At 48.5% G+C, this 13,650-nt stretch overlaps 1 protein-coding gene across 1 annotated transcript; it reads left to right on the top strand.

Moving 5' to 3' along the window:
- Positions 1-9,337: 9,337 nt before the first annotated feature.
- Positions 9,338-10,699, top strand: HOXB1 (homeobox B1). The gene is made up of 2 exons (XM_064270383.1): positions 9,338-9,914; positions 10,371-10,699. Exons 1-2 carry the CDS (start codon positions 9,338-9,340, stop codon positions 10,697-10,699), a joined length of 906 nt encoding a protein of 301 aa, XP_064126453.1.
- The last annotated feature ends 2,951 nt before the right edge of the window (positions 10,700-13,650 follow it).

Below are 13,650 nucleotides of genomic sequence, written 5' to 3'. Positions count from 1 at the left end.
CCCGTTTTCCTCGCCCTTTCCACCCCAGGCCACCTCGGGCGCCTGCAGGAAAAACTGAGGCACTCCTCCCCCAAGTCCCGTAGACTTAAGTGTTTTGCTAAAATTCAGGTATTATTGAATTAGCGTTTAACCCACTCCCCTTTTTTCTCTAAACTCTTGGGCGCTTGGGCTTCTTTTAAGACCTACGCAGAAAAATTCTGTTTGATAGACTTCTTCCAACGAAATCTCAGGAATAATTAAACTCTAGGGGGGACTTTCTTAAAAAGAACTAGAGGGACTTATTTTCCTCTGTTTTTAAGTTTTAGACTGTAGATTATTTATTGGAATTCTTTAATAATAGGAAGAGGGGAAAGTATTTATTGTACATTATTTTCATAGATGAAATAAATGTCTTTATAATACGAAAACAAGGAAGTGCTTGTGTTGGGACCCTGCCCCTTTCCTAGAACCCCCAAGGCCAGCCCTCCCCTCCAGGACAAGCCGCAGAGTGCGGCGACAAAGCCCCCTGAGTGGTGAAGTCCCGGGTGGTACAAAGGTGGCTCCACTTGGTCACCGCCTCTCTGTCTGCGAATTCGGGAAGAGTCGGAAGTTTTCTGGAAACTTCGGTCAGCTCCCCACCCCGCAACAGACGGCCTTTCACCCTCAGTGGGTGTTCCAGGGCCTCTGCTAAGACCTAAAGGTGGGCGGGTGGGCAGACAGGGTATGCTGAGGCCGGAAGGGGGTGTGCAGAAAGGAGGGGGAGTGCTCCCCCGGCTTCTGCTTCATTGCTCTAAGCGGGGTGGAGGGGCGTTTTCCGAATGCGGGCATCCTGAGGCCTGTGTGCACCGCCTGAGTCCTGGGGTCTGTCGGTATCCGAGGGGTGGAGTGTGGAGGAGGGGGATTTATCCAAAAGCAGGGCCCCATGTCCAGGGTTGGGAACTGGCTTCCAAGTGGGAGAGAAAGAAGGCCAGCTGAGAATGTGGCGCTCGGACGGTCAGAAGTGCTCTTCTGTCCCCTGTCATCCTGAGGCTGGGGCTGGACGAGCCTCCGAGGAGCAGCGGCGCGACAAGCCCAGGGTAGCCCGGACAGCAGCGGGAGGCGTGCAGCCTGCAGGGAGGGACGGAGGAGGAGGAAGAGATCTGGTGGGAGATGGGGAAGCAAGGAAGATGCTCAAAATGGCGCTGGGGCCGGGCGGCGGGGAGGGCGAGGAAAGCCACTGTGGCCGCCATGACAGCCGCTTTAGGATGCGCGGGGTCCAGCCCAGGGGATCCGTCCCTTGTCCCCTTCCCGATCTTCTAGACCCGAAGGAAGAAATGGAGTCTGGGAGCTTCCCTTTAATTTTAGTTTTGTTTTAAAAACGAATCCTACCGATGCTGAGAATGCAAGTTGGAAAGAGAGGCTGCGTGGGTGCGGGAAGGGGAGGGCGTGATCGCGGGTCTGAGGCCTGGAGGCTGCCTCTCCGGGTCTGCCTTTAGATCCTTTGCTCTGGGACTTAAAGCCTGGCCAGAATGTTCTCCAAATGCAGACCCACCTGCATTTTCCGACAAGTTCATTTTGCACCCCAGCACTCACTCCTACGCCCCACCGCACCCTGCTCGACTCCTTGCAAACCCGGGATGCGAGGCTAGATCTCCCCCTTCTGCCTCCTGGTTTGTTACGCGGGAACGTGGAGATTTAAGCGGCCCCAGAAAGCCATCCATCCTCCTTAGGTTTATTTAATATTTCTCCGGCTCAGAAACAGACGCCGCGGGACTACCTCCGCGGCAGATGCTGCCTTTCTCTAAAAACGGTTTATTTCCTGGGCCGGCCAGACTTTCCCCTGGACCAGCAGGACGGGGACGTGGAGAACCAGGCACTGAGAGGCAGGAAGTGTCAGGATAAGCCAGGAACCAACACATGTCGTGACATATAGGACTAGGCAAGCCACTGCATGTACTTTTCTAAGGGGCCCCTCAGGGTGGGAAGTATACACATCTTATTCAGCTGAAATTTTATCCCTTAAACTGTCTTAGTATAGAATTTATCTCCTGCACTACATAATCTTATGTCATGTTAAATTGGACTTATTTCTCTCATAAATAAATTAATATAGAACAATTAGATGTGTTATTATAAAAATATCATGTATCTTATTAGTTTACTTTCCCTCAATATATATAGGTATGAAATAAATTCAAGATATTTAAGTAATAATACACAGCTTATTGACTTGTGTGTTTATTTTCCCCATAAATAAGTGAATATACAATATATTAAAACCACGCTATACATCTCATTGGGCTCTGTGTTTATTTCTCCATAAAATATGCCCCCAGGCAGTGTTTCACATCTTAAAAATCACAGCATATAAACTATCTCTACACTAGCAAAATGAAATAGACATTTCAGCTGGAGACTTTGATTTCTATGGATAGCCAAACTGGATAATCTGGTCTAATTAAAAATGCTCTTTCAACTATAACCTAAAAAAACCCCACTGCCGTCACTATACAAGGTTGTTAAAAAGATCAAGGATACCAAAAGCATTCTGCAAATTGCCCACTTTCTGGCTTTCTTTGGTCAAAAGAATAGTATCCTTCATCAATGCCCAAAAGTGCAAGATCTGCCCTGCTGGGGAGAATTCACACCCTGAGATCATGGATTGCTTCTGGCAATGCTCAGGAACCTCTGAGGCTTCAGTTCTCTAAGCCTTGCTACTCAATCTGGTAGTCCCCTATCTGTTAGCTAGTTAGAAATGCAGAATCTTAGTCCTCACTCCAGACCTACTGAATCAGAATCTGCAATTTAGCAGGTCCCCAAGTGATTTTTATGCACATTAAGGTTTGAGAAGCATAGCTATGTCACAGTGCTACCTTGCTTCCTGCCTTCCTCCTATGCTGAAGAATTTTTGACCCACTTTGCCTCAACACTGCCTTCTAATCCTCCCCTACCCAAACCAGTGGCCCAAAGGGTAGGGAATCTCTGTTCCTGCCTGAAGCTGCAACTGTCCTGATTCCTCCCTGCAGTATGAGTGGGGAGCCAGGAGTTTCCAGCCAAAGGATCAATCATGAAGATGTTTAGATTCAGATACTTGTGTATCCTGGGGTCAGAAGCTCTCAATCCAGGGAATCTAGTATTTCCCTTGGTTGATTATTAGAGAAGAGTTGGAAATCTTACAGGAAACAAGCCTTTCTCTTTCTCTCCTTTCCCAAATTCACAAAATGTACCATGTCTGAGGCCACCACAACAGAACAAAGAGGCAATGCATTTCCTGAGGGAAATGACTCCGCTGTTCAACCTCTTCACCCAACTTCAAATTCAAGGGGATGCCTAGGAATGTGGGATTAATGAAGGATTGAGACTTATGATGCCTGTGTTCCAAATTAGCTCCTTTAGTCCCTAGGGCCAACCCCCTTAGCCTCAGTGTTCCCAGCTGGCTATGGAGAAGGAAAGGGAAGAGGTGTGGTTCCAAGGTAAGGCAGTAGATCCTTCTCCCCTGGAGTGGCAGATTAGAGGGCAGCGCCAGGCAGCTACACTCATATTCCATCCTGATCTGGGCAGGGCTTCAGGCTGGGCTTCTCTTGGGTCAGGATCAACTGTGGGTGGTCTGTAGCAGAGACTGGTTATAAATTGGCTGTGGTAGGAATGGGAAGGTTTCAGTGCAGCCCAGAAGGCTGCTGGTCAGTCTGCCCTGCTCTTGGTGAGTCATTCTTTTAAGAAGAATTGTTCATTTATATTATGGTGAAAGCAAAGGATCATTAGAGTGAGGAATTACTTGCAATCATAATAACCTTAAGTCATTAAAAAAAAAAAAAAAAGGAGTTATGCCTGGACAAGTCCTTCCCCTTTGTGGACCTCAGTTTCTCCATCTGTAAAACAAATGGAAGAAGTAAGTGTTCCTAATGTACTCTGGAATGATATATGCCAAAAGTATATTTGTTAGTCTTCACGATGTATTAAATATTTACTATGGCTGGTGTCATATGTTCTTATATGGGAGTGGTGATTCTTGGTGTTTGACAATAACCCCTCTCCCAAGTATCTGGTTAGGCCATTTAACAAATGTTAATTTGTATCTTTACACCAACAATCATGCCCCAACCATTATTTAAATGAGTAGGGAGAGAAATCTTTCCAGCAAGCAAGTATTAGTTGTAGTGCTGTGTGCCAGGGACAAGGTATTCAAGAAAAATTATTATTAAGAGGTGTCATAGCCCAGTTTTCCTCTGGTTTTCACCCTCTGCCATCTTCTCCAACATTTGGTTATGTTTATTCTTGCTTTAAAAAGAGTAGGCCATTTCATACCAAAAAAGTCACCCAAGTTCTTCGACATGGTGTTCCAGACTTGAAAAGTACTCTTTTGTCATGTTTTATCTGGTTGCCAGGGCATCAGAACATAGGCACAAATTCTGGGTCTCCTTAAATAGTCCTGTTGAATTCTGCTACCCACTTTTCCGCCAAGTCTCTGAAAAGAACTTACTGGCCCCACTGCACATCCTTCTGAAATGTGCTCTCAGTCAAAGTCATATCCTCAGTTTGCAGAAGGTAGGCTCCAGGGCTCCCCAAAATTCCCTCGCTGCCTGATCTGGCAGGTATGGCCCAGATCCTCCACTGATCTCCAACTCAGCTCTGCTCCCTACCTCCTTCCTCCCTCTCTTCCACAGGCAGTAGTGAGGCAGATAGATATTTTGTGCCTGAAAGAAACTCAACAAACTGCTTCCTTCTCAGAGGAGAGAGTGAAAAGCAAAGAAGCCCCATTAAAACCTCCTCATACTCCCAAAGAAACAGAAAAATCACAGTTTGGACAAGTCATTCTGCTTCAAATTCAGGTGGATCAGTGTTCAATAAGGTTTCTAAAGTGGGTATTTTGGCCACAAACTATCCCATTTGGATAAGCCCAATTAAGTAGAAAATTATTTCAATTATTTGTGCCACTCTAATCTTTCCTTTTAAAAAGTGGTCCAATTCTCTGACTTATCTTTTACTCCAGATAAAAATTTACATCCTGTTGATCTATCTGGATCACAGAAGTTAAGTTCAATCCCTACCCCTGGGAAGGACGGTTGCTAAGCAAAAGCCTTCAAAGAAGGAGAGACAACATCTTCCCTAGAAAACGTTCCCCGAATATTTGGAAAAAACCAGGTTGTTTCTAATATGTAATCTCAAAACTTTCAGCTGCAATTTGAAATAGTTTAGGTTCTTTTATAGATATAAAATACTAGGCTTCAGTTTTCAAAATACTCTTTAGCATAGAAGAAAACCCTTTGTCAAAACAGTCAACTTTCTCAATTCACAATTAAATTCGCATTTGATAAAGTACATATTGTAAAATATATAGTGATATGTTACATGAAAATATAGCACATATGCTATTCATCTACTACATGTTTCCGTATTTTAATATGTTAGTTATATTTTTAAAAAAACAGAAGACTGACTCATACTGTTTCAGAATGTGCATGTAATGTTACCATACATTCATTAAGTCCTCTGTGGTTTATATTTTTTATTTGTTTTAATTCTACTAGTAATGTAGCGTGGAAACCCTGGTGGTGTTGTGGTTAAGTTCTACAGTTCCTGACCAAAAGCTCAGCAGTTCAAATCCACCAGGCGCTCCTTAGAAACTCTATGGGGCAGTTCTACTCTGTCCTATAGGGTCGCTACGAGTTGGAATCAACTTGATGGCAAAGGGTTTTTTTTTTTTTTGTTGTTGTTAGTAATGTAGTGAAGTAAGTAGTATTACACCAATTTTATAGAAGAGGAGGCTGAGACTCAGAGAAGCCAGGAAACTTGTCCAGAGTCATAGGGCTAAGAAATGGCCAAACAAGGACTTGAACCCAAGTATTCTGGCCTGAAACCTAGTATTCTTCTCATTACAATGTGTACCACCCACAGTCTAAGGTTCTTTATTAGATTAATGATAGTTCAATTAACTTGCATTAAATGAAACACCACTGAACTCACACACCCCCCATCCCCAACAACAATAAGAATCCATCCTCTTGTAGAGAAAATTTGTAACCCTGAATATCTTTTTAGCTCTTAAGCGTCAACGTTTGCTCTTGGGCTTGGCCTTCAAATGTATCCCAGAGATATGGATTGAGATCAGTAAGGCAGAGACACTTAAAGGCCTAATGAAAGATTCATATTGCTCCTGCCAACTCCTAGCTGAGGCAGCTTCTACAGAGAGAGCCAGAATCTGAGGTATAACTTCTAATATACCCAACTCTGGTTAAAAAGGGTTCCCTTACTTGTATTCTCCGTGTGGTAAGGACCAGCAACCCTCAAAGATAATTTCAGTTCTAAACATGTCGATGTTCAGCTAGCTCCTCTACACATCAAAGCAGATCATACAAACCAGGAAATCAATTTTATTTCACTTTCATCTCCCTGATGAATTTAATTTGTTTAACCAGAAAATCCTGTAGCTTATAGGTTACTCCAGATGTCGATTGCTTCCTCTTTTTTTTTTTTTTTTTTTGCACTCAGTCATGAATTTAGCAAGAAATACAGGCTCCATAGACTCTCCAGGCCAGAGGCCAGAGAAGCTTCTTTTAAGGAGGAAGAGACTCAGGTATCTAGGAGAGCACGTTGCTTGATTCCTCCCAGTCCTTTCTGCTGGGGCTGAGAGAGCCAGTAGGAACTCTAGAAAGTTCCAATATATCTGCTACAGAAGGGAAGGTGGCAAGACTCAAGGATGAATTGTAGAGCATGGCAAATTTAGAGAACTGAGGCCAAAGCAGTCACTACAATTGGCAGTATGACTTGAGGAACTTTTGCCCCGCCCTTTTCTTGACTATTTCTGTTATTAGGGGGACTGAATTTCCCCAAGTCTTAGATAGATTTATGCTGTTTTATTAAAGTGATTTGGAATTTACCTCCTTTGGGTCTCACATTGATCCCTTTATTTGGAGGGCAAGGGATGAGGTGGAGTAGGTGCTGCCTGGACTGAGGGAATTGTGGAAAGTGATGAAATCTAAAGTCCCTCAGAAGCAGGGCAGCCAGATCAGATATAGGCCTAGCTCAGGTTTGGGGTTAGAAGAGAAACACTAATACTCTACCCACTTAATCTCTAAAAAAAAATCTCTAGCCTCTCTTTAATATCCCCAAAGGTCTCAGCCTGTATGGAGGACATCTTAAAGTAAGATTAAAAAGCTGGGAGCATCTATAAACTCAAAAAGGAGTAATAGAAAGAAATATACTTTTCTAACCTCAATATTCCTTTTCTCTTCAATCCTTCTGCAGACCACCTCTCCCTCCCATCTCAATTCTCCTTTCCTTTGTCTACCCTCTTCCCTTTGGCAGTGAACATTCTCTCACCCTCCCCCATTGCATCTCTCTCTTAAAGAAGTTACCAGCTGGTTCTTCCACCCCCATCTTGTCTGGGTCTGCAGCAGGGTCTGAAGCAAAGGATGGGTGAGAAGGGGGAGGGGGCAGGGGTCTTGTGAAATGCTTTGAGGTCTTTCATAATTGGGAGCTAAGCAGGGCTCACAGTTACTAGAGAAGGGAAAGGCAGTGTGATAAAGACAGGAAACGGGAGAGGCAACTATAGAGAAGGACAGGCAAAAATGAGGGAGAATGAGAGACAGAAAGATGGAGAGACACAAAGACAAAGAGATAATTTTGGGGTCCCTTGCAGAGAGATAAGTATTCACCCTGCCTTTTTTAGGATGGTGAAACCTGAGAAGTTTTGAGGGTTCTCTCTGGACCTGTCCCACCTGCTTCCCCTTCCTCTCCTGAGCTCAATTGTTTACAGAGATCACTCCCTGAACTCTTGCCCTCCTGGACTTGCCCTAGCCCCGGCCCCAGGCCTCTGGCCAGGCAGACACCCTGACAGGTTACAAATGAGTGTGGGTGTTGGATTGCACCAAGCTCTTGTCTGAGGCATCTGTAGGAGGAGAATCAATGGGCTTCTAGTCTAGTTCCATCCAGGGTCTGAAAGAGTGAAGGAGGTACTTCCTGTTCCCCTGACCCCAAAACCTAGCCCAACAGACATACAGAGCAGAAAGGGGTGACTGAGACCCCACTCTTGAACCTTAGAATTCAGAGTCTCAGGACTTCCACACTAATTTTTCCAATTTGCTGAGCAAACTCTCCTTATCAATTCTAGAAAATTAACTGAAAATAAGAATAATCTTTTAAGACTTAACTGGCATGGAGTTTATGGATTTGAGGTTTGGGTTTTTTTTTTTTTTTTTTGGAAGGAAATAGAGGTAGTGCTGGAGAGAGGAATAGGATGGAGCCAGAAGAATCCAGGGTCTACACTAGTTTTAAACACCTCAGAAATAGAATAAAAATCTCCCTCTGCTTCCTCCCCCTGAAAAACACCTAGCTCTGTGCTCATTGTAGCTCTCTAGAGAGATATAGGGAGTTATTTAAGTCTGAGTGAGTGAGCCAGCTACAGCTATGGATGGCTAGAGAGAGGATAAATACATCTAGAGAGATGAGTTGATGGATAGGTAGGGAACGAATATAAATATGGAGAGAGATGGACGAATGGAGAGATAGATTGAGACAGAGAGAATATAAAGAGAGGCTGAGGGAGAGAAATGAATGTATGAATGAGAAGAGAGTGTTTATGTGGAGAGATGGAGAGAGGAATGGGATGTTTCTCATCCTCCTCATAGTCCTGCCTTGCTCGCTAAAATGTCAGCTTCCCACCCATACTTAATGAATTCTTCATCTAGATTCTAGACTCTGCCTCACACCCTTAGGCGCCTTTGCCCTCCCCCCACCCACACAGTCATCCATTTGGCCCAAGATAACATACTTCACCCAGCAGTCCTAGCACATCACCCCAAGACAAATTGGTAGAAAGAAGCACAGAATGAGAGTTCTGGGCAAAGTAAAGAAGGCTGGATTCCCCACTTCCAGGTTTACAGCCTTGGGGAGAAGGCTCATTTGGAAGCTGGGAAGAGTGGGGGCCAGCTGGATTGAATTTGTCCAAATCTAATAACCCAGGAGCCTCTTGAAGGCTTTGGGGGTTGGGAGGAGAGGAAAGTCTTGAATATTCTTCTAACTTTTCCCCCCTCTCCCTCTGGTCCCTTCTTTCCAAAAGTCTTTGAAGAAAGATGTTTTTGACGCTTCCATGTCGCTCTCAGATGGATGGGCTGCGGGTGATTGAAGTGTCTTTGTCATGCTAATGCTTGGGGGGTGATGGATGGGCGCTGGGGCTGCCAAACTCTGGCCCACTGCGCCCATTGGCCTGGGAGAGATCACATGCGCCCCCCCCCCCCCGCACCTTCCTAGAGGATCGCTGGCCCAGGCGAGCTGGGCCGGGCCATGGATGCAAGCCTCGGCTCTGTGACATACTGCGGAAAGGTTGTAGGGCAAGAGGGTATCTCCCCCAAACGGGCCGACCCTCCTGCGGCCTCGACGCATGGACTATAATAGAATGAACTCCTACTTAGAGTACCCACTCTGTAACCGGGGACCCAGCGCCTACAGCGCCCACAACGCCCCTACCTCCTTTCCCCCTTGTTCGGCTCCGGCCGTTGACAACTACGCAGGCGAGGCCCGCTATGGCGGGGGGCTGCCCAACCCAGTGCTCCAGCAGAACCCTGGCTACCCGACGCAACAGCCGCCTTCAGCGCTGGGGGTGCCCTTCGCTAGCTCCGCGCCCTCGGGATACGCCCCAGCCGCCTGCAGTCCCAGCTATGGGCCTTCTCAGTACTACCCTTTGAGCCATCCTGAAGGAGATGGAGGCTACTTTCACCCCTCAAGCTATGGGGCCCAGCTGGGGGGCTTGTCCGACGGCTACGGAGCCGGGGAAGCTGGCCTAGGGCCTTACCCTCCGCCGCAGCCCCCTTACGGGAACGAGCAGACTGCGAGCTTTGCTCCGGCCTATGCTGATGTCCTCTCCGAGGACAAGCAGCGGCCCTGCGCATCAGAACCCAGCACCCCCACGGCCCGGACCTTCGACTGGATGAAGGTCAAGAGGAATCCACCCAAGACAGGTAGGGCTCGGGTGTGGCCGTCCCTCCCAGGGGCCCAAAGCCGCTTCACTGCCCCTGCACTGAAGTGTCCTGGGCCAGGGCTGGGCACTTCCCTCTGTGCCTCCCAGCTAGAGGCAGGTAAGAGCATTATGGAGCATCTTAGGTCAGGTGGGGTTCCCTCCACTTAGTGAGTGCCGGGTCACCCCCAAGAGTAAGTCTACACTTCCTGATCTGTGAGCCCCGCACAAGCCCAGGACCTGGTGCATCTGGGATGGGGGTGGGGGATGGAAGTGTGGGGTTAGTTGCTCTAGATTTGGAGATTGGGGGAGGTTGGTTGCCTGGTGATCCCTGAGAACTTTGAAAGCTGGATTTGGACAGAGTGATGAATGGAGGTGCAGAGCTGGCCCGGGAGAAGGGGAGGGGAAGGAGATAGAGGTGAGAAAAATGACGTGGCCCTTCTCCCCGCCCCGTCCCTAGCAAAGGTGTCGGAGTTGGGCCTGGGAGCACCCGGCGGCCTCCGCACTAACTTCACTACGCGGCAGCTAACCGAGCTGGAGAAGGAGTTCCACTTCAACAAGTACTTGAGCCGGGCCCGGAGGGTAGAGATCGCCGCCACCCTAGAGCTCAACGAGACGCAGGTCAAGATTTGGTTCCAGAACCGCCGCATGAAGCAGAAGAAGCGAGAGAGGGAGGGAGGCCGGGCGCCCTCAGCCCCACCAGGCTGCCTCAAAGAGGTGGCTGGAGACGCCTCGGACCAGTCGGCATGCACCTCCCCAGAAGCCTCACCCAGCTCCGTCACCTCCTGAACTAAAACTTCTAACCCAACGGGGCCTCCTGGCACTCAAGCACCCCAGTCCAGCCCTTCTCTTTGGCTCTCCCCAACTCCAGACCTCGGCTTCACCGACCCATCAATTCTCCTCAAGGCTAGGGGCGCCAGTTTAGAGCTGCCCTTGTGGGGAGGGGTGTAACTGTTCTCTGTTCTGGGCCGGGAGCTGATGGCTAGGGACCCTACAAGACTAGAGGCAGGGGAGACCCCGACCCTGTCAAAGGTGGAGAGAAGGGCCTCTGCCTTTGATCTGGAGATCAGCTCTTGGTCACCACGTGGGTGGGGGTGGGAGATGGGAGTGGAGTCCACATCCTTGTGGATTCTCCTTTCCTTTCTAACTTCCGTTTATTCAGTTCAGTGCCTTTGAGCTTTGAGGACTTTTGCAGCGAACTCCTATCCTACTAACCTCCCCTTGGGACAGCGGGAAAGCTCTGAATTTTCTTTGGGGAGAGGAGGTGTTTGGGTACAGGTAGATTATTACCAGTGCTTAATCTCTCAAGTCACCACAGACCTTACAATAGCACCAGCTGCCTTGTGACAGACCAAAAATTTCCCTATCTAACCCTATTAACTCTTTCCTTCCCGGCACATTTGTATTGCACTAATGCAGCCTCCAGAGGTTGTTTTTTGAGACCCACCTCCTCCCAACATCGACCTCATTGCCAAGCTATCAAAGTGTTTTGGATCTTGGGACTCTGGAGACTTCTGGAAAGCTGTGCAAAGCCTGCCCACAGCGAGCTTGAACCAGGAGGGCACAGGCATGCCCCCACCAGATCCTCCCCTATTTATTGCTTCCTGGTTTTTTTTGAAAACCCAGGACCCTCCTCCCCATCTCCACCCCCACCCCTGGGGGAAACCCAGGTAGGCCCAGCAGCAGAGAGCATTTCTCTGAACCTTGGAGACAACCAAGGGACCATTGAGTTTCTGGAAACCTGAGCCTCAAGTAAACCAGGTTGGCTGTGTACCTCCAACTACCTCATTTCAATAAAATCCGTGTTTTCCCCCTTTTCCTGTCTGCATCTGTTCCTCCATCAAGGGGTGGGAGGCCTCATCCTTCCTGAGCCTTAGAGGAGAGGAGAGGAAAGTTAGTGCTGGGTGGTGAGGCTGAATAAAGAGAATGACTTACTGTATATAGGCCTAAGCAGAACTGGGCCCCAGGCATTCAGGCAGGACCATGGTCAATCCCCTGGTCATTGGGGAAACTGGGAAAGACATGGAGGAAGATGGCTATGGGGAGTACGCAGCTCAGGGAACTTCCTGGGAGGAAGGCAGGAAAGGAGAACAACAAAGATTGGTCTGAAGAGAACAGAAGAGAACGTGAAAAAGAAGGAAGTGTGGGGGAAGGTGAAGGGATTCCACCTACACCCCCACCTCCCTGTTTCTAGCCCAGAGCAAGAACTGGCATAGAGTGGGTGCTCAGTAAATATTGGCTGAAGGAGAGGAACGCAGGTAGAGGAGGTAGAGTGAAGCCTCCCCACCTTCTTGCTCAAAGAAAGTTGGAGGAAGGGCCCTTAGCAAACTCCAGATTGGTGCACAGGTTCCCTCATGTCCTCAACTCAGTACCCTTTCACCCAGCGACTCTAGGGAGGCATCAGGGAGCCCCAGTCACTGGAAGACTCCTGCCTGAAGCCTGCCCACCTGGAGAATTCCATTCCACCAGGGCTCGAGGTGACCGCCCCTGAGCTCTCCGCTCTGCTCAGCGGCCGCAAAAGTCAAGAAAGGGCAGTGTGGGGTGGGGGCGAGGGAGAAGGCGCAGATAACCAGAGGTCGGGGAGAGGCATCGAACGAAGCTGGAGTACCGTGGAGGGCTTAGGGGTGGGCGGAGGCCGAGGTAAACCCTGATTCCGCATTGACCTTTTTACCTCGAAGCGCCTCTGGGCTTTCCAAACAAGCCAACCGCGCGCTCGCAGAGGCAGCTATTGTCTCTGGGCAGGTCCCACTGACAAGCCCTTGGTCGGCGGAGGCGGGGAGGGGGAGGTGGTGGCCGGGGATCAGGAAGCCCGATGTTGGCCAACAAACCTCCATCACTCACTCGCCTTGTGATGCCGTCGAGATGACCCCGGTCTCCAAGCCCTGGGTCCTGGTTGATTGATTCCGGTTACCCGGGGCTGCCTAATGCCCATGAGCCAGCGTAGTCCGAGGAGGAGCAGTGGCCACCAAGATAGGGGAGCGCTTCTTATCCAACCCGCCCCCCCCGCCGATTTATTTAATTCGTGACCTTTCAAAGGAAAAGAGACAGCGGAAAGGGCTAGGAGTGTATACAAGAAACGCTGAACATTTGCTTCCTAATGAAATTGGTGCCATTACAGGAGAGGCAACATTATCAATAATGGCACAGCCCAGCTGGAGAGGGAGAAGTGTGTGGCAAGGGGAAGTCTAGCTTTCCCAGAGGCTGCTGTCTTGCCCCCTGTGTTTAAAAAAATGTATTAACTGCTTTTCTACATTTAACTGAAATTGCTACCAAAGTTGGCTCCCCCAAGGGGTCACTTTGACAGAAGGGACAGAGCAACTGCCCTTGCTTGGAAAAATTTAGTGTTAGCCAGTAGAGCCTTCTCTTGGGGGTATTTGGGGGTCTTCCAGCCTTCCAGCAAGTGCGCAGGCAGGAAAGCCAGGAGATGGAGGGAAGAACAGTGGTTAGAACTGGACCACAACGATAGTGGAACAGGGCCTTGACAGGTCCTGGGGAAGGCATGATGGAGGGGCCAGGAGGAAAGGGGAAGGCTGGCCCATTTGATTTTTGATTACAGCAGAAAGAACCATCAGATTCCCCCAGGGAAGGGTGAGGGGCAAATCAATTCTCTGTTAACACCGGGGCAGACTGAAAATAACCCGCAGTGAATCTGAGCCTCCCATTTCCTTAGATGCGAAGATCTGACCCCTTTCCCTCTTTGTACTCCCCTACTTAAATCCTGTTTTGAATCTGTACCTCCA

This window comes from Loxodonta africana, chromosome 18, assembly GCF_030014295.1.
Source record: "Loxodonta africana isolate mLoxAfr1 chromosome 18, mLoxAfr1.hap2, whole genome shotgun sequence".
Lineage (NCBI taxonomy): Eukaryota > Metazoa > Chordata > Mammalia > Proboscidea > Elephantidae > Loxodonta > Loxodonta africana.
This window is presented reverse-complemented; position numbering and strand designations above follow the sequence as displayed.

What these genes read in the sequence shown, in the direction of transcription:
- HOXB1 (XM_064270383.1), top strand. Translation starts at nt 9,338, where the DNA reads ATGGACTATAATAGAATGAACTCCTACTTAGAGTACCCACTCTGTAAC. An exon ending in GAGGAATCCACCCAAGACAG is followed by an intron (nt 9,915 to 10,370) that starts GTAGGGCTCGGG and finishes CCCCGTCCCTAG; the next exon opens with CAAAGGTGTCGGAGTTGGGC.